Consider the following 24,204-nt stretch of genomic DNA (forward strand, 5'->3'; position numbering starts at 1 on the left):
GGTGTGACCAGCACCCTGTCACCACTGCCCTCTGCAGTCGTGGTCAGGATCCTTGTCAGATCTTGGCAGACGGGGGTGCAGAGCTTCAACCTCTTCATGTCCAGGGCTCTGAGAAGTGCCACCTGCCTTCAGAGGTCCAACCCACGATAGTCACGTGCCTAAATTAGGCAGGCACGTGCTGTGAGCTTGAAGCAAAGGGAGCAGCAGGAAATGTGGCCATCCTCCCAATAGGCTGGCTTCTGGTCCTCTTGGGAGTCCGTGATGGCACTCAGCTCTGCGTCAGTTCCAAGAAAGTGGCCGCGTGGTATCCACGGTGAGCCTGGCTGACTCACGACCAACTCAGCCCAGCACTTAACCCAGCCCCTGTATGTATGAGAGCAGTCCAGGGGCCCATGGTATATGAGCCCACATCACTGAAACCCACCCACAAGGCCCTTTACCAGCTGGACTTGAATATGTACATTTCACACACTGCCTTTTGTGTGAAGGGGGTATAAGCCAAGTTATTTACAAACTCTGGTTACCTTTATTGAAAGGCTCGTTTTTTGGTATCATTTAAGCTGGATTTAAATGATCCTGTAAATAACTGCCTCTTTTTAATGGTGTACAGTCCAAGCCCTTCATGGATCCCAACAGACCACCTCTCCTCTTCCCAGTGGCCACGCCTCACCACAACGCTCCTGAAAGTGAGGGAGTCTTGCTGTGCTAGACCACACGTCTCGCTGGGGCTCTTTGGGGATTGGCTGGGATAAGAAGTAGGAAATACGCTCCCTTCTCCTAAGCCTAGGGTTTCCTTTCAAGCTGAATGAAAGGAGAGCAGAGAAGGAGGGAGCAAGGATTACAGGTGAAAAGATGCCTCTGGGCAGGTCAGCTTGCAATTGTTTGGACTTGCCTTAAAGCATGGGAAGAGGTCCAGGGCTGGACGGACAATGCAGAGGAAGAAGGGGTAACGGGTAGAACCAGGGGTGTTTTCCAAAGCTGTGTCTTTAACCTCGATAGGTTCTGCACTGGCGACCGTGGTGAGAAGGGACTTGAGATCCCCATTGCTATGGTTTTCTGAAATAGCCTCCTCTCCCAGGAGAACACCCAGCCTTCCTCCTCCTTCCTTCCTGGTGGATGGCTGGGGACTAGGAGAGGACAAGCTGGGCTCTGGAATGCGCCTGGGGCCTCCAGGGGGGCGGAACTGGCTGTATGAAGGAGAAAGGGCTTCTTTTACAGTCAGCCGGAAAGATCTCCCAGATGAGTAAAAAGGGCTGAATGGCTTCAGCAGGCTGAGGGGTGTGACAGTCTGGGACCCCAGAAGTTGTATCATGACTGCCGGGGCTGTGAGGTGTCCTGATGACTGGTTTGGGGCTCCCCCCAACCTCTGGTCAGGTTCTACCCCCACCCCCCACCCCCCTGGAGCTGCCATGGCTGACAGTGGCGGGTGGGGCGGCTGCAGCCCCAGCTTCTGGAGGGAAGAAGACAAGGCTTACAGCCCACACAGCTGAGCTGGGGGGAGACTTTATTCTTTTCAAGGAAAAAGTGAGAACAGGAATGAGACGAAGTGTAAAAGGGAAAGGTGGGGTGCAATACTGATACGAGAAGAACAAAGTCCAGTACAACACGGCAGCCAGCCGACACCATCACCAAGCCCCAGGCCAAGCACACCCGATCTCTCCTCTCATCAGACTTGGAAGAAAAAGGGAAACTTGGAACTCTGGAGCACCAAGATGGGGTGGGGGTGGGGGTAGGGGGGTGGGGTCAGTACCGACAGACTTGCAGCTAGCACCTGGCCAGCCCTGCCTGGTCGGGGTCAGACCTCCCCTCCTACCCCACGCACCCCTCTTTCAGGGCATGCCTCCCTGCCCTTCCCTGGTTTCCCAGTGGGACGAGGGAGGTGGGGAGTTCAGCACAGCGGGACTCTGGCACTCAGAACACAGTCCATAGGCTAGGCCCCCAGCTCACACTTTCCTTGTACTTCGAGGCCAGAGGGTGGGCCTGGGGGAAGCCAACAAAGCTAAGCTGAAAACCACCCAGGCAGGGACCCAGGCACACAGGCCTCTGGGCACACTCCTGGTCAGAAGGAGACCCAGTCCTTGGGCCAGGAAGTCAAGTCCAAGTTGGAAGCTGCGGGGAGGGGGGGATGCTGTGATATGACCCAGGGTCAGAAACCAGACGTGGCCAAACTCGGGCTCTCCCTGCAGCTAGGCTGGCCCTAGGCTTTGTCATGGCACCTGGGGTGGGAGGTGCAGCTCTCCGTACCTGGCCACGCTCAGGAAGGATGGGGTGGCTGCTGAGAGGGGCCAGGGGATGGTGACTCTGCTGAGGCCACGGGAGGGAGAGGACCGGCAGGTGTGAGTGGGTGGGACACGGCTGGAAACCCAGATTTTCAGTGTTCTGACCCGGCAGCCCGCACAGGGTACAGGCGGCCCGGCCTTGGGGAGCAGTCACTATCTCGCCGAGCCGGCCCACCTTCATCACACAGCTTTCTCGGACCTCCCCTGACCCCTCCCCAGCCAGGAGCGCCGACCCCCAGGGACAGAGGAGCCCACACCGAGTGCTGGGAGGCAGCCCTGAGTCTGGAGGAGCCGGGCCTGGTCCCTCATGGGAAGTGAGATGAGGTGATGCTGACGATGGTGACTAAGGCCCCAAGTCCCTGCCCCCTGCCTCCCCAGAAACACTGCAGCCAGGCCGGCCCCGCGCGGAGCAGAGCCTGTGTAAACACGCCCAGGAGGGGAGGAGGGCTTGCTACATATATTTGAAATGTGTTAAAAAATAAATTAAAAAAGCACCGCTGTATCCCGTGGGTGTCCACAGGCCCGAGGTCTCAGCGAGGAAACGGGGAGGTGCTAGGGGCTTCTCGGTGAGGGCGTCGGCTCCCTCCACCGGCAGACAGCAGCTGGGGCTGGGGCTGTATTCTGCTTCCTTCTCCCCAAGGGGCTCGGGAGGGAGACGGGGGATCAGAGCACCCCGTTGGGTTCCCATGCCAGGAGCAGCTCTCCCCCACATCTCCCTGACCCCAGCGCCCCCTCTCACGTCTCACCCTCAAGCTCTGTGGTTCACCTGCCGGGTGGACATCACAAGGCACCCACCTCCACACCCACAAAAGGCCCTGTTTTCAGCCTCATGCCTCCCAAATGGATCCATCTCTGCCCCAGGTGAAGGTGTGAACATGGGGCCCCCCCTCCTGAAAACTAGGATGGGATGGGAGGCTGAGTTGGGGCTCACAGTGGCCCCCAGACTGCTCTGGCCGTGATGTAGCCCAGCAGGCAGCTTAGGCACCTTGCCAAGGGTCCACTGAACCAGGAGGAACCCAAGGGAGTGAGCAGCCGGCTTCTCTGCCTGGCCTGACTCTGGGCCAAGATCTGCTGGTCTGAAGAGCTGCCAGCCCAGTGCCTCTCCTGGTGGGCACCCGCGTCAGCAGACGCATCCTGTCTCTGTCTCTCCCTTTCTTGGCTCCTCAGGCCTCATCCATCTCCCCAGCAGACTGAGAACAGCACTGTTTCTATTCCACTCCACCCCCTTTTCCCTGGTGGCTCAGACGGTAAAGCGTCTGCCTACAATGCGGGAGACCTGGGTTTGATCCCTGGGTCGGGAAGATCTGGAGAAGGATAATGGCCTCCCACTCCAATATTCTTGCCTGGAAAATCCCACCCATGGAGGAGCCTGGCAGGCTACAGTCCATGGGGTTGCAATGAGTTGGACACGACTGAGTGTCTCTGGTCTGCAGGGAGAGTCGGGTGGGAAGGAGGCAGCTGCTTATCTGGGAGCAGCCGCTGTGGCGAGGATGCTGCCCTCGGATGTCCAGCCTGCTCTGGGACGCCTAGAACTTCCATCCCTTCCATCTCCACGCCATCTCAGTGCATCCATCTCCCCAGCCCAAGCTCTTGCTACTCTCTTTAAGATTACAGACAGTCATTCTTTTTCAGGTTGGGCTTTTAAATTTTCTGAGTTGATTGCCACCATTTAAAAATCTGCATATTTCACATAAAAATTCAGAGTTCTGCAATGAAAAAACATCTGACCATCTGGTATGCAGGGCTGCCTTTAGACCTGCTGAGCAGCAGCGGCTGAGGCTGGCCTTCTTTAGTTGGCCACAGTCCCCACCCAGCCCTGCAGCCCTCCTTTCAATCAGCTGCTGGGCCCTGGGGGAATCTGAGTTCACAACTCTGGGCTCTTCCTCTTTCAGAGCTCAGTCAGGCCCTCAGTCCCTAGGCAACCTTACTGACAGTTGCCTCTCAGTATTAAGAAACCTTAATGGTCATCTCTTCCAGTTATCCTCCCGTAACCTAAATCCGGTCTATAGCTTTCTAGATGACAAGAAACCATCTAATCTTTGCTTGAATACCTCCAGCAAAGGGGAACTCACTACTCCCCGTGGTTCTAAATTCTCCCTCACCTTCTTTTCTCACTTACACTCCCCAGTTCTTGGGCTCTGCCTCTCCCCAGTGGGCACACTGCACCCTTTGCCTTCCACCTCTGCTGTTGCTTGAGCCTCCAGAACCTTCCTCCAGTTCCGCCAACTTGTCTCCACAACTTCTCCCTTGCCCTCCAGGCAGATGGTGCAGACTCCAGCAGCTCAGGCCCTTCCCTAATGAGCTGCCTCATGCCCCAGGCCCGATCATCACTGGGCCCTCCACACCTAACCCAGGCTGCTAAACAGGGAGCGGGGGCTGGGATACAGGCCTCCGTGGCCTGGTCTTCATTTCCCTAGCAAGGGCTGAGGTAACAGGAAGCGGGAGCAGTCCCTGGGGGCCTCCCGACCCAGGCCTGAGGGTCCCACCCCGTCCTCAGCCATGGTTCCTGGACCCACCAGGTCTGTTCAGATCCCCACAGGCACGCTGAGCCCAGTGCTTCTTCTCTGGGCCCCCGGCCAAGCCCGGCCCCTCTGCAGGGAGGCCCCAGCTGCAGCAACAAGCAGAGCTGCGCTGAGCAAGGGGGCCAAGGAGGGGTCTGGGAACTCTTTCCCCCAGCGGCTCTCTCCCGGGCTCTCGTCCAGTGCATCCCAGCAATAGGCGCCGCCACTGGGCAGTGTCCACCCACGTAGCATTGTCCATGGGGCTCCAAGGGCCCTCCTGGGTCACACACTCTGGCTCTTGGGGCACACGGGGCCTGTGCTAAGCTCCCGATATGGACCATGCAGACCTTTCTCGGGGTGCTTCCTACCCTGCTTTCCTTTCCCTGGGTCATGATGCTGCCAGGGCAGACAGGACTGGAGAAACATCGCTCCCCTGTCACGCCACAGCCTGAGTGGAGCTGGGAGGTTTCCCATGGGGAGGATGGACCCAAACCCCAGACACACGGGCAGGGGTACCAGCCAGAGACGGCAACCCCTCCTCACCCAGCCCCACGACACTTAGAATCTTCTAAGCACTGGCTTTCCGGCCCCTGGCCAGATCCACTAGTTTTTAAGTTTTTTTTTCCCCAATACTTTAAATTTCAGGTCATCAAGTTAAAACCTCAGAATTCAACTCTTCACTGCCTCTTGGTTCACAGGTAGAGGGCCTAGCCCAGCAGAGGGACAGCAGCTTGGAAGCTGAGCTGGGACACGCTCGCCCCGTCATCAGCCCCGCGTTCCCCAGGACCGAGGCTGGTCTGGCTGGAGGATGCTGGTCCTCTGGGAAGTGGGTGGGGCAGGGGGCGCTGCCACCCGCCTTATACCCGGATCTGGTACCCATTGAGGTCTGGCATGGCTTTGGGCTCTGAAGGCTTCTTCTCACCGGAAGGCCTGCAGGGAGGGGAGAAGAGAGGAAGGGGAAAGGGTGAGCAGCCTCTCTGGGAGGTGGGAGAGCGGGGAGCCAGGGTGGCTGCCCCCCAACTCCCATCTCCCCATTCTCCAAGGTGTCCCAAATGCAGCAGGAAGGGTCCCCGTGGAAGTGCGTTTCTGGAATCCCCCAACCCCCCTTGCGAGCCTGAGTGTGGGCCCCACACTCTCTCAGGAGCTACTGCTCTTCACTGAGGTCAGCGACTCTGGCTGCAGGTTAAGTGATAAAGTAACAGTGAATCCCTGTGAGGGACCCTGTGTTCTCTCTGAGAGCCTCCCAGGACAAAGTGAAGGAGGCTGGCTATGGGAGGCAGCGAGGTGCCCCTGACACCAGAGAGGTGTCTCCAGAAAAGTGAAAAAGTAAAGTTGCTCAGTCGTGTCCAACTCTTTGCGACCCCATGGATTGTAGCGCACCAGGCTCCTCTGTCCATGGGATTCTCCAGGTAAGAATACTGGAGTGGGTTGCCATCTCCTTCTCCAGGGGATCTTCCCAACTCAGGGCTCGAACCCCGGTCTCCTGCATTGCAGGCAGACACTTTACCATCTGAGCCACCAGGGAACCCCATATAACCTGGAGGTGTCTCCAGAATGACCTTTAAAGCAAGAGCCACACTGACACAGAGGAGACAAATCTGATGAGGCCGCTGGGTGCTTTATCCGAATGCTTCTGCTGTCTGGTTACCGGCAAAACCCAGACTCTCATGGGGGCAAAGGTTACACTCAAAGCCACTGACCGGCTGCCATCTGAGGTTAAAACCTTTTCCAGCGATATTCCTGGAAGAGCTCACTGTTGGCTGGGCCCCACCCTTCTACCATCCCTCCCCCAGAGCCCATTCTGCAGCTCTGCAGTTGTGGCCTCGGACCTTCCCCCATGGGCCTCCTGCTGGGCACCAGGGTGCCCACACAGGGTAACCAGTGGGCCAGGGATGTCCTTCTCCCTAGAGAAACGGGACTTCATTGTAGCTGTTTCAACATACAAACAAACCCACCCTCCCAGTGGGGGCGACAAAGAGAAGGGTGAGAATGCGAAGAGCTTGGGGGGAGATCAGAGGGAGGGGAAGATGAGCGGAAAGGATGAAGCCTTTTTCTGCACCTTCCCCCCACCCCCAACTCTTCCAGGAAAGGGGAAACCCAGGGCTCACCGCCTTTCGCTGCGGCTGTTCCTGCGGTGGGGGCTGGACTGGCCCCGCTGTGGGGAGGACACATCCTTCTTCCGGTCCTTGGTGGGAGACGGAGGGCCAGTCCCTTTGCCGATCTGGGTGGGGAGGAAGACACACAGACTTGCTCCAGGACTGCCCCAGAGTCCGTCCTGTCCTGACGGAGCCACAAGCCCCAAAGCTGCTCTGGGCAGAGCCCAGGAAGCCTCAAGCCCTGCTCTGTCCTGTCTCGGGGTCTTCCTGAACCTGTTTCCCAGGCGCTAAAGTGGCCAGGGCCTTGGAGGTTCCACAGCAGGGCAGCCCAAACTCCATGAGCCCCTGAAACAGCATGGACGTGGACAGCAGTGACTGGGGAGGGTTCATGGTGGCCCCCGAGAAAAGGGGCATTTACTCAGGCCGGGCAGAGGGGCCAGCCGGAGAAGCAGCCCATGTCTGAGCTTGGGGCTGGGAGCCTACAAGACCCACAGGTAACCCTGGTTATCTCCAGTTGATCAGAAGCTCAGACTAGTGGCTACACCTCTGATGAAGGAGAATAAAGGAGGTGGGGGGAGCAAGTGAACTTAGGCGACACAGTCCCTTTGAGCTGAATTTTCAAAATGTGGGGTATACAGGACGGGTGCTGGAGGGGGTGCAAATAGCATGGGAAGTCTTAAGCACCGAACAGATTGGGAAACACAGCACTCGAAGTTAGGTAGTGCTGGCTCCAGCTCTAGATCCAAGCTGCTCCCCTGAAGGTGCGGTGACACTTGGGCAGCTGGGCACCCAGACTTCCACAGGGAGGGACGGGGGAGGACCAGCTCTGGAGGGGAGGAGGGCAGCCTCCGAAAGCCGCGGGGTCACCTGCAGCTGCCCTGGGGAAGGAAGGCACTGAAGCTGTCACCCCAAGGTCTTGGTCTGGGGACTGGCGGGGCAGGGCGGCCAGGACTCCTGAAAGCACCTGCGACGTGCCGGGGTTCCCCATCCAGAGACTGAGCCCCAGGCCCATCTGCCGCCCACAGGCTGCAAGCAAGTCTCTGGGCTCCCTGCACCTCAGTGTCCCCCCCTGCCCGCTGCGGCCCTCCTGCGGTCTTGGGGAGCAGCAATGGGCGTGAAACTGCCACGGTCACGGCTGTGGCCCCAGGCTGCCTGGAGAGGCAGAGCACAGAGCTGCAGAGACTGGGCAAAGGGGAGGGGACAGCAGGCCCCACGGAAGGCACCCCCAAGTACAGGGGGACAAACATCTCAGCAGCTCAGCCCACTATTCTGGGTCCAGCAGCTCCCCCTCATGACCCCTGCTCACTGCGGCTGGGCAAGAGGGAGAAGGAGCCGTCCCTCCTTGTCTCCCCAGAGTCTGACCTGCTTCTCTTTTCTGACTTTTCCCCTGGGGCTGGGGGTCAAGAGTCGGGATGATAGGGGTGATGGAAGCTGCTGCCCAGCCCACACGATACCACTCCCTCCAGACAGGCCATGACTCCCCACCAGCTTTGACTCGCAGCCCCTCCACCTGGATGGCAGCACCCCTGCCCAGGCCCAAGCCCAGCTCCCCTGCAGCCCGACCAGAGCCTCCCCGGGGCTGCCCACCTGAGGTGGCTGTCTCATCAGCAATGACCTTTGAGCGAAGCCCAGAAACTTCCTACCCTCACCTCCCCAACTCCAGGCTCCACCTCCTCCCAAGAAGATGGTGGGGATGGTGGGTTGGGAAGGTGGGGGAGGAAGGGGGTACTTCCCTGGAAGAGTGAGCCTCTAGGAAGCGGCATCTCCACCTCTGCCCCTCCTCCCCACCCCTGCCCTTCTACCCTCAGCCCTACATTTCCATTGACCCCCTACCCCTTCCATCCCCACGCCTGCCCTTCCGCCCCCGCCCTTCTGCCCTCACCCCTGCCCTTCCACCACCCCCCCCCCCCCACCCCTGCCCTTCCACCTCCACCCCTGCCCAGGCCCTGGGTGCCCCGGGCAGGGCAGTGCGCACACACCTTGAGCCGCATGTCGCGGGCATGCCGCTCCAGCTCCTTGCGGAAGTCCTCGCGGCCCAGCCTCTCCACGTCCAGGACCGAGTGCTTCCACTCGATCTGCTCCACGCTGTGCGGGTCGTGGGACACGCACTGGCCCAGCTTCACCTTCTTCAGCACGTGCCAGCAGCGGCCGTAGGCGGCCTCGTAGTCCAGCACGAGCTCGCTGAGCGTGCGAAAGGCCGGCGGCTTGTACATCAGGTCCTCGCGCCGGCTTATGCCCAGCGCCCCGTAGCGACCCCCTAAGTTCACCCCCAGCACGATGTGGCGGAAGTAGTTCCCTGAGAAGTAGGTCTTGAAGCTGATGGGGAAGCGTTCCAGGGTGGGCATGCTGTTGGTGAGGTAACTGGCCGCGCCGCCGCAGCTAAGGAAACGGCTAGAAGCAGGAGCGGGGCGTGGCGACCCCATCCCACCTAACCCACCCGGGAGAGGATGTGTGAGCCGCCCCAGAGCCCAGCTTCCCAGTGCGGATGCCAGCTCTCCAGTGCGGACCCCAGCTCCGCAGTGAGAACGGTGGGTGTTGCTCATCCACAACCTGTCATCAGGCTTGGGCCCAGCATACAGTAGGCACTCAGTGAACTCAATCTCTATGGGTCAGGGTGCTCAGTGATTACCGGCTGCTGCCATGACGTCAAGCAGCCCTCACCAAGTAACAGTGAGTAGGGCACCTCAAACTGCCGGGCCTTCCAGCGTGGTGGGGTGAAGGAAGGGTGAGAGAGGCCCTCCGTCCACAAGCCTGTCTGTCTGTCTGTCTCCCCCTCACCTCCCTCCTCCCCTCTGTCACACACACAGCCCTCTTCACCCCTGCCCTCCCTCTCACACATGCTGATACACACGTGTGCATCAGAGATGCACAGACAACCCTGTTCCTTTTCTCTCAGCGCCCCCACCCCTCTATGCGTAGATACCGTGCCTGCTGCTCTTCTGATAAAACCAAGGCTGCCGGCATCCTGGGGGGCCGTCAGCTGTCCACTCCAACCTCCACGGAGGACCGTCTACGCCAGCTCTTCTCTCTGGCTGCTCCTCGGGCCCTGCTGGCTCCTTCTCAGGCTTGGCTGGGACCCCTGACCTCCCTTCCTAAAGCAAGTCTGCTCTACTTATATTCCCCATGGCACATCACCACAATCTGTGATTATTTTTCTTATTTCTTGGTTTACTTGCTTATTTTTTGTCTCCCTGGCTAGAATGTAAACTTTTGAGAATGGGGACCACCTTGTCTGTCATTTATTTTTATTTTTTGCTGTATCTCTGGGGCCCAGCACAGACATGGCACATGACAGGCACTCAAAACTCTTTTTTGAATAAATGGGGAGAATGAGATGAACAGGATAAAAGCTTGGTGTACAGACCAGGTCGACACTGCGTCCAGTGTCCAGTGTGCTCCTGGTTGTTTAACTGTATTAACAAATTTGTGGGATGGCATTGCCATTGTCCCCTCTGCAGAGGAGGACTCCGAGGCTCAGAGGTGCTAAGGAACTTGCTTGAGGCCACAGTGAGGATAGCAGGGCTAGGATTCAAGTCCAGGTTGGCCTGAGCCTGCAGTCTGCAAGCAGTCACTGCCATGCTCACCAGGCCTGACTCCTTGCAAGCAAATGACTGGGAACACAGATGAGCCAGGTGCAGACTGAGTGCAGTGAGGATGAGACCAGGAACAGACTTAGTTCAGAGCGTCCCATGTGTTCAGGAGGGAGCCATGGCAGTTCTATGGGGACAGCAGGGTGGTGTCCTATCCAGATGGGGGGCTACTCCTATTTTCCTCCTGCCCACAAGCCAGCAGATAACCCCTGGAAGGCCTCTGGGACCATGTGATCCCATCTGGACCAGCTTCTCTGTGTGCTCATGGGGAGGGGAGCAGGGTCTCCCTCCTACAAGGGGGTGGGAACCTCCACTTTGGAGCATGGTCCTGAAGGAGAAACAAATGTGGGGTGGTGAAGGAAGTGCCGGCAGCGGCCTGGAGTCCTTGGGCTGGCCTCACACTCATCCCAGCAGAGAACCCTTTGGACAAGGCAATGCTGGTGGGTCTCTGGGCAGCAAAGGACTGCCACAGAGGGATTAGCCCTCAGGGAGGAGGACTGGGGCCACCCCTGCACTCTCTTTGTACAGGTTAGGCAGGTATGTCTATGGGGGTGGTGAGTACCCCCTCTGATCCCCCTCAGAGAAGCTGTGCTCCTGGCCTGTGAGCGTTGTCGTCTTCTCCCTGACCCGTCTGAGCAAACAATTCCTCCCTGTTCCATTAGGCACCTGCCCCCTCACCCTGCTGGGCACAGAGCCCAGTGCCTACTCCAGGAGTGGTAGATGGAATATTTACAAGCCTTGGTAGGTACAGGGAAGAGTGTGGGGTGGGCAGAGATGAGTCAAGACTGGCCTTGAATTGGTAAAACTTGAGTTATGGGCACATGGGCTGCACTATGTTAATTTATGCTTATATGAGGTTAAAATTTTCTGTAATAAAACAAGGTAGGATTCAGGCAGGAACCACTTACAACAGAGAAATGGCCATATGCCAGTCTCCTAACTTTGCTTTAACTGGGGATATTGGGTGCCCCCTCTAGGGGCCTTGTCTGTCCTACCTAACTACTCTGGTGATCCAGCTATAGGTCCAGTTCTATCCTTTGGGTCGGGGAGAGACTGAGAAACCCTTTTTATTTTTTTTTTAATATGCAGATTTACATTTAAAGATCAGGGGATGTCCATCATCTCCACAGATCCACATGTCTTGGAAATGCCAACAGTTGGGCATCCAACCTGCTTCTCCCAGACTCTTTGTTTCTTGGAAATAGCACAGCAGGCTTATGAGACCATGAGCCCTGATTTGTGGTTTGGAGAACAGGGTCACTGTGTCCACTGCTCAAAAAAAAAAGCTGCCCAGTAAGCCTTGGAAGTTAGCAACTGAGGTGCAAGAGACTGAGCCCCCCTCAAACTCCTTCACTTTGGGGCCAAGTTCGTGACTTCTGGGAAAGGGAGCCGGGAGGGCCCTTCCAGAGGAGGAAGATGGCCCTGGAGGTGTGAGTAGCTGGCTGCCCCCTCCCAGACCTCTCAGAGGAAGGATACATTCCCAGGATCACCGCTTCCAGGCATTTGATTGGCAGAGCCTCTTTGGTCATTTCCTTGGCCAGGTCCATCAGCCTGGGGGGTTGGAAGGCAGAGTCATTAGGTCAGAAGCTCCAGTCCCCTCTGGTGAAGGAGCATTGGGAGGTAGACTAGATGGACAAAGACTCCCCTGCCTTCCAAGCTGTCGCAGCTCAAGCCCAGCACCTCCCCCTCACATCCATCCTGAGCCTAAGGGGTCGGAGAAGAGACAACCACTGAAGATAAGGAAAGAGGCCCTTCCCCTTTCCCTTCTGTCCTTCCATTTCCTTCTTCCCTCAGAGTCCTGCTGCAGAGTGCTCTGGAGGGGAGGGTGGTTGGGGGTGGCGTGCAGTGGTAGGCAGGTCTTTGAAAGCCACTGGGCTGGGGGCCTCCTGTAAAGATGGTGTTTGGGGAGTGCATGGGATAGCATGCCAAAGAGGCCGGAGACCTTGGCACTGATCTTGTTTCTTCTGGAGCACAGTGGACACCCCTGACCCAACTGTGACTTCTCTGAAGAGCCTTTGATTGTTGTAACTGCTCCTTCATGGCTGGCCAGCTCCCTGGAGCCTGGACATGGGGTCTCAGGGAGTTAGCTGCCCAGTGACTCCCCCACCTGCTCTTGAACTTGGAATTCAGGCCACTTTAAAACAGACTTATCTCTGAAGCCTGGTTCCTCCCTCCTCACCAAATGCTGCCCCCTGGCCCTGGGAGTGCAGCCTGGCCACTGGCTTTGCAGGGCAGGGTGTCAGACTCCTCCACCCCATGAGGCTGGAACTGGGCCTGCACACACAGCAGGCCCAGGACAACAAGAGCAGAGCTTTGGGATGAGGAAGGCTGCACTCCCCCTGAGGGCTTAGAGAAGGCGTAATTAAGTAATTTAGCTAATAAGCCATCTAAAGCATTTTTCATAAGGAAGTGATCATGGATTGATTATATGTGGGGCAAGATGTAAAATTCATATTCATCATAAAAGCACAGGGTTTTAAACCTGTAGACAGCTTTGAGCTGAGCCCCCAGGCCCAGCTGTGGTATTCACTCTCCACTCTACTCTGCCCTAAGGGTTTCCATGGGGGTGAATCCAGCCAGGGGTCTACACCTGGGGGGCAGAATGGGAAGTGAGACATGCAGTGTTCTCCCCAGTAGGGTCCCTGCAGCTCAAATACTGGGCCTTGTACCAAATGCCCAGAATCAAGTCCAGAAGGTAACTGGGGGTGATGCCAGGGAACAGAGAGAAGGGGGAGGACCCCCTCCTGTGAGGCCCACCTCTCCTAAAAGGAAGATAAGGGTCACACACAGACATCCACCTGGGACCATCCTCTGTCATCACCAAGGCAAGCAGGTGGGCTGCCATTACCCTCTTGGCTCAGCATGGATACTGGGGATCCCCCTCCTGGCTCAGCATGGATATTGGGGTTCCTTTTCCTCAAGGGAGCCCTGGCTGCCCATCTTGGCTAGAATCCCCTCTTTAGGACGTCCTAAGGGGAGTCCCACGGTGGTACCTGCTTTGCTGGTGGGCTCCCCTGGAAGACTCTCTGCTTGCCTGATAAGCTTCCACCCACAGGTGACAGAGGGGCCCCAACCAGACCAGGCCCTGTGACCTGGTGCAGAGGGACCCGTGCTCCCCACACTTACCCTGTCAGAGGTCTGCTCTTCTTAATTTCAAAGAACTGTGTCCCTGTGTGATTGTACCTGTGGGTGCTGGTTAAGGGCTCTCTGGCTTGATCTGGAAGAGGCGTGTCCCTCTGCCCCCATCCGGACCCCGGGGGTCCAGCACTCCTCAGGGGTGCAGGCTGGGTAAAGACCCCACAGAGTGCTTCTGGAGGGTGCCCGGGAGGATGCTCAGGGCGTGATCGTCTGAAGGGAGAGAAGGGCACAGCACGCCGCTGGCTCCTTCCCCCACAGGGCCCCTCTCTGTCCTCACTCATCCTCTATTCCCAGCTTTCCTCTCCAGGAAGGAAGCCAGGCAGAAGGCAGCCAGGTTGGCCAGGGCTGGGAGACAAGCCTGAGCCCTGGACAGCTCTCAGCAGTACTTCATGTTCCAATTGGTGAGAAACAGCACAAACGGACAGGAGGAGGCTGGGGTGGGATTCCTGTGCGGCTCTGTTGCTGGGTGCTGCTCCCAAGCCAACCGGCCCCTCTCCAGGCCACCAGTCCCCATCTCTGCCCCTTGTCCTCTCCCCCCAAATTGGGCTGGACCCAGTTTTCAGTAACCAGTCTGACTATTCTTCTGCTTAGGACCCATGCCTGGCCCTTAGGGGTCCTGCCATCTCGGACCGAATCAGCAGCTAGGAGGGTCAGAGGGAGCCAGGTGGAAGAGCTCCAGGCAGGGCCCAGGGCTGGAGAGGCCCAGCTCAGAGACACCGGGGAATCCCAGGCTTGGGGGCGTCCCAAGGCTCTTCCCCTGCTGGGCAGCTGGCCTTCTGCCAGGGAGGAAAAAGGCGCAGAACTAGGGGATACGTCCAAGATGTGGAAGCTGTCTCCTGGAGCATAAAAATCCTTTTTCTCCTCCATCTACCTGCTGCTGCTGCTGCTGCTGCTAAGTCGCTTCAGTTGTGTCCGACTCTGGGCGACCCCATAGACGGCAGCCCACCAGGCTCCCCTGTCCCTGGGATTCTCCAGGCAAGAACACTGGAGTGGGTTACCATTGCCTTCTCCATCTACCTGCTACCTCCCCCCAACACACAGCCTTTCCCCCAACACACACTTCTTTTAGACCAGTTTTTAAACAGCCCCAAGGGAGCTTCCCCTCTCTCTCTCTGCTGGCACCAGAGGGTCAGCAGAGGAGGTCTGGGCCAGTAGACCTGGACTAGGCTTCCACGAGCAGGTCACTCAGGACACACTGACCCCATCACACGGAGGAGGACGCAGGAAGCAGGGAGGCCAGAGCAGGTGTGGCATTCATCAGACAAACCCGCTCCGATACCCGGGAGGACACGCGCTGTGCGCACATGACTCCGGGGGTTCAGAGATGCTGTGTGAGTGGCACCCCCTGGAGTCGTGGGGTGCAGCTGCTCGGCCCAGTGCCCTCCGGCCCTGTCTGGAAACAAGCCCCAGCCGGCTCCGGACCAGCCGGACAGCGGCTGTGACTCTGACCACGGAGGATACTGCAGCTCCCTGATGTAGCGCTGCACCGCTTCCAGGCGCTCAGGGACGGGCGTGGAGGGCTGGAACGTAGGCACACTCGGTATGGGGATCTGGGCACGGAGAGAGAAAGCTCTGGTCATGGAGGGAGGCTTACCCTGGAGCTTCCAGCCCACTGGACACCCAGATTAGCCCCCAGAGAAGCCACATCCCAAGGAGGGGCTCCCCACTCCCTCCTTTGCTGAGCTTCTCTCCCCCCGAACTCCCACCCTCCCATTGGCCACTCCTCACCCTCCTAGCCCTTGACGACATTTCTGATCTGGAGTTTGTGTCGATATTCCAATTTTATGCTTCTTTCATAATTTTAGAAAAAAACACAGGCTGACTGTTTAGAATTTTACATTTCATGAACTTCAAGGCATCCCCAGGAATGTTGATCTTGAAGTTAAGTTCATTTGGGTTTGGGGTTCAACTCTGGTTCAAAGTCAAGTTGACCAGGTGTCCCTGTCCCTGGTGAACACACCCTCAGCAGGGGGTGTCACCCCACTGCACTTTCGTATCACAGCACAATGGCCAGGCCTTCCTGCTCCCCTGGGAGAAAGAAGGACGTGCAGGGGGAGACTTGCCGTGGACTAGCCTCTTTGGAAGGGTTCCATGGAGGCAGCAGGAGCCCTGGTTCTCCTGTCTTGCCAGCGCCACACCTACAGCAGCATGGCTAACCGGGCATCTGGACAGTCCTCCTCACCGGAATAGACTCTCCAGAGTTTGGCCAGACATGGGGAGAAGGGGCTGTCATGGGGAGAGTAGGGGTGTGGTGGGGAGGGGTGGGTGAGGACTGGGAACCCTCAGCCTGGGCTGCCCAGGTGCTGGCAGTCAGGCTAGGCTCCGAGGCCCCCTGGAGTTGTCCCTCGGCAACCCTGCAGTTGTCAGAAAAGCAGCCATATCTGGGTGTGTGCCCCCAGGCCACCCGCTCCGGCCTGGGGAGCCTGAAGGCTGGCAGTTTGGCCGCAACAAGTCAAGTGTGGCTCAGAAGCCAAGGGAAGCACCCACCAGGTCCTTAGGGTTACAGGTCGGGCTTTCCTGGGTAGAGAGGAACCAGCTTTCCAGGTCCATGGCCCAGCCCCCTGAGGTCCCCCTTGGCTCCCAGCGCTGGCAGCTCTGAGGTGGCCTCAGGGCTCCTCACATGACGAGACCCCACCCTGCCACCCTTAGGCCTCAGTCTACTCCCCAGCAGGTGGGGGCTGCTGAGCGCATCCATGTGTACAGGGAGGGAAGGGCCAGGTCCAGCGGGAGCCCATGGCGGGGCTGGGCTGAGGGATGCGCTCCCTGTGGGGCGGTGCGGGCACAGCCTCTCAAGTAAGGTGGCCGGGGATCTGACATGAAGGAAGTGAAACACCAGTGATTCCTGATGGCACCACAGCCTCTGACAGGCACCTACTTGCCCCAAAGGGCCAAGGCGCAAGGGAGAAAGCCCTGCCCAGGAGACTACTCTGCGTGAACGTCCTCCCCAGCCCTGCCGGCCCCCTCCTTCCGGTCTGGGCAGTCCCCAGCCGCTGACACCTCAGTCTGGAGGCAGCTACTTCCCCTTTCACACCCCACTAGTTCAGTTCAGTTCAGTTGCTCAGTCGTGTCCAGCTCTTTCCGACCCCATGGATTGCAGAATGCCAGGCCTCCTTGCCCATCATCAACTCCCAGAGTTTACTCAAACTCATGTCCGTTGAGTCGGTGATGCCATCAACCATCTCAATCACTGTTGTCCCCTTCTCCTCCTGCCTTCAATCTTTCCCAGCATCAGGGTCTTTTCAAATGAGTCAGTTCTTTGCATCAGGTGGCCAAAGTATTGAAGTTTCAGCTTCTGCATCAGTCCTTCCAATGAATATTCAGGACTGATCTCCTTTAGGATGGACTGGTTGGATCTCCTTGCAGTCCAAGGGACTCTCAAGAATCTTCTCCAACACCACAGTTCAAAAGCATCAATTCTTCGGCGCTCAGCTTTCTTTATAGCCCAACTCTCACATCCATACATGACTACTGGAAAAACCATAGCCTTGACTAGACAGACCTTTGTTGGCAAAGTAATGCCACTGCTGCCCAAACTGTGGCCACTGCTTAAAATCAGCAGGGGGATAACAGCCCCAGATGGGGAGTGCTCTGTCTTACTGCCTGGCCACCATGTACAAGACAGGCTCCAGAACTCTCTGAGGGCCTGGCTGGCCTCCTTGGGTCAAGGATACAGGGTGGGAGAGCTATCAGAGGAATGACGGCACCATTTACTATGAACAGCACGGCACCTGGCTTTTTCAGGTGGAAGGTCCCAGGCAAGTCATCTCCACTTCCCGTGAGGGCATCTAGTGACTTCTAGGAGCTTGAGGTAGAGACTGTAAGTACACCCTCCCCTGAGACATTTCAAACAAGGAGGGCTCTGTAGTCCAAGAATCCTTTGAGCAAGCTTGCACAAGCCAACCCTGGGCCAGGGCCGGGTGGTACCATGAGGGTATCACCTGCCATCTAGACACAGGACCCAGGAACTAGAGGCTCTGTAAGAACTAAAGGGCTCCAGATAAAAAGTGTAGAAAGACCCTGGATTCATGAGTAGGGCCTTAAAGGACACCACCACTGTGGCATAGCTGGAGGGAGCTGACGGCTGTGCCATGTTAACTCATGTCAACCAACAGGCCAGCATCTTTCTTCTGAATGTTCACAAAAACAAAACAAACAGGCAAGAGTCTGTATATCCAAATAATCAGACCTACTGGAGGGCTGGCAATCCCTCAACCCCCACCCCAAACCAGGAACTCCAGAAATGCTCCCTTGCTGCAGAGCGGTGGGGTTAAGTGGGGTACAGTGGAGGAAAGTGATATTGGCCCAGGTCCATCCAGGAATGACTCCTCCTCTACTACCAAGGCCAAGGGTTACCTTGGCTCCAGGAACCCCCTGAAATCCTGAGTTCTATTAAGGCGTTCCCCCTGGTGGAGTCCATCTCAGTCTAGAACAGAAAGGAGTCTTGGGGGAGGTCAGGCAGCCTGCAGCTGAGTGTGTGGACAAGAAGCAATAAACCCTAGAGGCTGACAGACCTGGACCTAGAACCAGCCCATCGCTGTCTAAATCCCAGCCCCGCAGCTTACTGTCTGGAAGCAAGATCCTTACCGTCTCCATGCCTCGGACACCTCACCTGTAAAGTGGGTGCCAAAACAGAACCAGCCTCAGAGCCTAGATGAGACACTGCATAGCCAGGTCTTGGGACAGGGACGGGCACACGGCAGGGACTTGGCTCCTGCCCACTGTCGCTGTTATTCCTGGGCGTGTCAGACACTGGTCAGCCCATGAGGACGCTGGCAGTGCTGCCTTTTTGAGGGGAGATGTCCAAATTCACCTTCTGCAGGAGCTCAGTGTCTAGAGCCGTAGTCAGAAGAACCTGGGCAGCTGGGTCTGGATGCCTGGCCACTGGGCTTTTAAAAAGGCGGTGACAGGGCACTTCCCTGGTGGTCCAGTGGTTAAGAATCCACCTACCGATGCAGGGGATGTGGGTTTGATCCCTGCTCCAGGAACTAAGATCCCACGTGCCGTGGGGCAACTAAGCCCACGTGCTACAATTACTGAAGCCCCTGAGCGCTTTAGAGCCCATGTTCTGAAACAAGAGAAGCACTGCAACGAGAAGCCGTGCACCGTAACAGAGAGCAGCCCCCACGGGCCGCAACTAGGGAAAAGCCACGTGCCTCAACGAAGACCCAGCACAGCCAAGAATAAATAAATAATAATTAAAATAAAAAAGCTAGAGGCAGCTTGAAACATCAAGGAGACAGTCTTACAAAGGAACACAAATGACTCCTAGATCTGCGATCCTTTTAGGAACTGTCGCCTGTTAACATACTGGTGTCACCCTTTTAGAGGACATCTCCCCAAAATGCCCTTGGGGTGCTCTCTCCAGACTCTATTTGCTGAGTACGTATGACAGCTTACCCACTTCACAGGCTTTATTTCATCAATTCCTCCCAGTGACCCCTCGGAAGTGGGTATTGTGCTTATGCCCATTTTATAGCTGAGGAAACTGAGGCACAAGAAGGTTGCGTCCCTTCCTGGAGACCCAGGATTTCAACACGGTGGATCCAATGTTTTATCACACAACATGGCAGGGACTTCAGACTCAACCACCTGCAGGGAGGGGAACCAGCCCTTAGCCCCAGCTGCCTGCTGCCATGTGGGGTCACAGATTCTCTGCTCTCAGATCTTCTCATTTCCTGAAAAAATCTGGATTCTGATGTAAAATCTCCCCATTTTGAATTTTGGCTTGCCTGGTCTTTTTAAAACATTATGCTATCCCCCAAACTCTTGGCGGACTACTCAGGTGGTGCTAGTGGTAAAGAACCTGCCTACCAATGCAGGAGACATAAGAGATGCGGGTTTGATCCCTGGGTTGGGAAGATCCCCTGGAGGAGGGCATGGCGACCCACTCCAGTATTCTTGCCTGGAGAATCCCCATGGACAGAGGAGCCTGGTGGGCTATAGTCCAGAGGGTCACAAAGAGTTGGATACGACTGAAGTGGCTTAGCACAAACTCCTGGTCCCACTACGGTGTAACCTCTGCTGCCTCTGTGTTAGCTTCAGGGCAGGGCCACTTGGGGTGGGGGTGGGGCAGCCCAGTGCTGGGTCCACGCTGCTGGCACTCTGGGATCAGACCCTGATGCCTCCTGGACATCTCTACTCTGCCCAGACTCTGGGGCCAAGACTCCTGCTCTGGGCCAAGGTAGAGGAAACTGCCCCCCCACACTTTTCCTGTGGTTTGAGGAGGGGGATTTGATTTAGGTCATACCTGAATGATCTAGTGGTTTCCCTTACTTTCTTCAATTTAAGCCTGAATTTAGCAACAAGGGGTTCATGATCTGAGCCACAGTCAGCTCCCAGTCTCGTTTTTGCTGACTATATAGAGCTTCTCCAGATGACACCACCCATCTGGCAGAAAAGCGAAGAACAACTAAAGAGCCTCTTGATGAAAGTGAAAGAGGAGAATGAAAAAGTTGGCTTAAAGCTCAACATTAAGAAAACTAAGATCATGGCATCTGGTCCCATCACTTCATGGGAAATAGATGGGGAAACAGTGGAATCAGTGGCTGACTTTATTTTTCAGGGCTCCAAAATCACTGCAGATGGTGACTGCAGCCATGAAATTAAAAGACGCTTGCTCCTTGGAAAAAAGCTATGACGGAACATATTAAAAAGCAGAGACATTACTTTGCCAACAAAGGTCCATCTAGTCAAAGGTATGGTTTTTCCAGTGGTCATGTATGGATGTAAGAGTTGGACTATAAAGAAAGCTGAGTGCCAAAGAATTGATGTTTTTGAACTGTGGTGTTGGAGAAGACTCTTGAGAGTCCCTTGGACTGCAAGGAGATCCAACCAGTCCATTCTGAAGGAGATCAGTCCTAAATATTCATTGGAAGGACTGATGCTGAAGCTGAAACTCCAATACTTTGGCCACCTGATTCAAAGAACGGACTCATTGGAAAAGACTCTGATGCTGGGAAAGACTGAAGGCGGGAGAAGGGGATGACAGAGGATGAGATGGTTGGATGGCATCACCGGCTCGATGGACATGAGTTTGAGAAGGCTCCGGGAGTTGGTGATGGACAGGGAGGCCTGGTGTGCTGCAGTCCGTGGGGTCACAAAGAGTCAGACATGACTGAGCAACTGAACTGAATTGACTGAGGAGGGAGAGTTTCAATTCTCTCAATCATCTCACAAAATCCCTTCCACACTCCTGTCAGTCATGACACCCCCCACAGACAATAGCGTTATTCCCTCATCAGTTTCTTTTCTATGTGTGAAGGTTGAAGATGACAAGATGACATTACAAGACCAGTGGCTAATAAGCTCGTCAATTTTGTTTTTAGTCCCTTGAAGTGGTGACAGTTCTATAGAGGAACATTCACACTCTCCCAGAGCCTGATTTAGACATCAGCAGGATGGCTAGAGGGCCATCTGCTAATCCCTGACTTGCTCATGTGGGAGAAGCATGTGGCTCTGGCTTCACTGGGACAAATGCTGAGTGAGACCTAGCCACCCCTCCTGATTAAGGGCATGGACAGAGGGAATGAACACCCAGTAATCTGTACCAGTCTGAGGCATTACAGTTTCTTAAATGCTTTAACACAGGGATTCCCTGGTGGTTCAGTGGTTAAGACTCTCCACTCAAAGTGCAAGGGGCCTGGGTTTGATGCCTGGTCAGGGAACTAGATCCCACATGCAGGAATTCAGAGTTTGTATGCCACACTAAGATCCTGCACGTGCAACTGAGACCCGGAACAATTTTTTTTTTAATATATTAAAAAAATGCTTTAACACATTTTGTCTCATTTAACTTCACTACAATCAACACCACTCTTAACCTCAGGCGAGAAAACTGTGGCTCAAACAGGGGTCTGCTTGAGTTTATAACTAGGCGGGTGATTGGAACAGGTGTCCTTATCCTCTGATGCCATACTTCCTTTTCCAGGAATTTATCTCAAGGAAATAATCAGAGCTGCTGCTGCTGCTAAGTCGCTTCAGTCATGTCTGACTCTTTGCAACCCCATGGACAGCAGCCCACCAGGCTCCTCTGTCCATGGGATTCTCTAGGCAAGAATACTGGAGTGGGTTGCCATTTCCTTCTCCAACAATCAGAGGTGAGTCCCCAAATTTATGTTGTAGAATGGGCACCACAGTGTTCATTTTAAGAAAAAAATTATTGGAAACAATGGCCAACCACAGGGAATTAGTTAATTCTGAATTAGCTCAGAAGGTGATTATGTAGCCATTCAAAATCAAATCATATTCAATTTCTCTTGAAAATATAAGGCAGTAGCTCAACTCTCAACCTGGGGATTGTCTGAATTCAGCTTGTCCCAGAAGATAGTCTCTGATGGTTCTACCAATAACTTAGTAAAAAGAGAACAAAACAGGCCACCTGTTTCCATGTCTAATCCACCTTAACTGCCACTCTCTCTGGTCCCTTCCTTCTCACCTGGGCAAGTACACATAAGCATGGGCTCCAACCTCTGTCCAACTGACTTTTCTTAGGGAATTTCAGGTCTCTGCATTTGAGAGAGTATTTCCTTAGTCTTGAACCATAACTTTGGGGGAAAGAAAATCAGGCGTGTTTTCCCACCAAGTACTGTAGGGCACAGAATGTTTTAAATACTCTTTCATTCAGCAAATGCTTACAAGTGCCGGTTCTGTGCCAGGCACACAGGAGGCCTTGGGAAGACAAAGATGAATGAGACAGCCTCGGCCCTCATGGGGACACAACTGAAGGCCAGCCGTCGTGAAAAGTGACTGCACTTTGTTTTTGCCGTGCACAGAAAAATGCCTGCACTTTGCCCCTCTCCACGGCTCTCTTCTAACTGCCCTGGAACCTCATCCTACGGAGCAGAGGCCCTGGAACCAGAAGACCTGCGGGGGGAGAGACTCAGTCCTGCCAGTTACTGGCTATGGAGCCCTGAGTTCCTACTTGAGTTTTCAGCTTCCTTGTCTGTAAAAATGGGTCCTCAAACTGCACTTCATGCACAACGCTCTTGGAGAATTCAGCGAAACACATGAAAATATTTACTCAATATCTGAAATCCTGGACTGTCCTCAGTCATTCATTTTCTGCCCACTGCTCTCTGGCTTAGCGAATAAGATGTCAAGGCACCCGTTAGTGTTACTAAGTTTATCTGCTGCTCTGCCCACAACACATGGGCATTTTAAGAGACGGAGGAGGACACTCCTAGAAACAGGGCATGTGGACCTCACAAAAAAGCCTCAATGGCAATTAAGTAAAAGTTCTTCTGGACAGGTTCAACCTATCTATATTTTTAACACTTTACCAGTAACTCCCTACCCCAACAGGAAAAGGGGCACTTTGCTCTGGAAGCCCCCAAGTCACTAAAACCTTAGCTCCCCCCTACCCTTTGCCCCCCGCCAAGCCCCAAACAAAGCCCTCACCTTGGGCAGGTCCGTGGCCCCGCGGATCCGCTGAGCCACCTTCTCTCCATCGGGGTGGATCTTGGCCACGTGTTTCCACATCCTTTCCCAGGTGGGCTCGTCCACAGGCAGCCCACCCCGGTTAATAAAGAAGGGGATGCCTCCATCTCGTAGGTCCTCTTCCCCTTCTTCTTCTGGCTCATCATCTCTCTGGGCAGAGGCTCCTTCGCTGGTCTCCAAACGCCGGACCCCAGAGGGGACAGCCGCGGCAGTGGGGGCAGCGCCGGTACTGCCGCCCCCGACAACCTTCTTCCCCCCTGGCATCCCCAAATCCTTGACGGGTGGGTGGGAGGACGTAGCAGCAGGCAGGGGTAAAGAAAAAAAAGGTGGCTCACAGGAGGCCTCCCACACACCAGCTGCAGAGATAACACATGGCCAAACAGAGCGCAGGGCACCTTTAAGAAACCAGGGCGTGGCTCCGTACAATAAAACACTACTTGGTGCGGAGGGGGGGAAAAATCAGTGCCTCAAAGTGAAGTGCTGGGCAGAGGGGCTTGGTTGTCCAGGGTGAGCCTTAGAAGCCTGGTTCTTTTTGAAAAACGGGATGCAGAGAATACATCTCAACTTGGCAGCTTTCACCAAAGCACCCCCCACCCCCTTTGAGAGCGAGAACAATACCGGACAGCAGTCTGGGCTGCCCGAGGAGAAAAGCCGGAGGGAAACTGAGGCCAGGCAGCTCAGATCTGCGGCCACGAAAGGGTCGAGGCACGAGTGCCCACAGCGACCGGGCGCCCCAGGTCCCAGTTTTTTGAAGAGCAACAAATTCCTCTACAAAATACCGCACGCTCACACCTGTGCGCGCTCGGAGGTGGGGGGCCGAGGCGACTACAGGCCGGGAGTCGGCTCCGAGGTCGCGACCCCCCGATCGGAGGGCGGCGATAGGGCGCGATTTCTCGGACGCGACGAGTCTGGGAGCCGAGACTCGCAGCTGGCAGGGGCGCGGGGAGGGGGCGCGCGCCGACGCGCACATTCCACGCCCGCCGCCAACTCCCCGCACAAAGTGGGCTTTGTCTTGGTCTCCTGTCCCCTCGCACCCCCGCCCCGGGCAGGAGCAGTGGAGTCCCCCGGGAAGGGCGCGGCGGGGAGGCGAAGCGGGGAGCGCCCAGGCCCCGCCGGTCCCCAGCCCGGCGCGTTTCAGCGGGCGGATGCCGGGCACCCGGCGCCG

At 56.0% G+C, this 24,204-nt stretch overlaps 1 protein-coding gene across 1 annotated transcript; it reads right to left on the bottom strand.

Moving 5' to 3' along the window:
• Nucleotides 1-1,487: 1,487 nt before the first annotated feature.
• VASH1 (vasohibin 1) lies at nucleotides 1,488-23,313 on the bottom strand. Its single transcript, XM_006052867.4, has 7 exons — nucleotides 23,001-23,313; nucleotides 15,066-15,154; nucleotides 13,593-13,649; nucleotides 11,943-12,017; nucleotides 8,856-9,237; nucleotides 6,889-7,001; nucleotides 1,488-5,710 (listed from the first exon to the last, which is right to left on the bottom strand). The coding sequence occupies exons 1-7, from the start codon at nucleotides 23,301-23,303 to the stop codon at nucleotides 5,638-5,640; spliced, it is 1,092 nt and encodes a 363-aa protein (XP_006052929.1). The 5' UTR covers nucleotides 23,304-23,313; the 3' UTR covers nucleotides 1,488-5,637.
• Between the last annotated feature and the right edge of the window lie 891 nt (nucleotides 23,314-24,204).

Source organism: Bubalus bubalis, chromosome 11 (genome assembly GCF_019923935.1).
Source record: "Bubalus bubalis isolate 160015118507 breed Murrah chromosome 11, NDDB_SH_1, whole genome shotgun sequence".
NCBI classification, from domain to species: domain Eukaryota; kingdom Metazoa; phylum Chordata; class Mammalia; order Artiodactyla; family Bovidae; genus Bubalus; species Bubalus bubalis.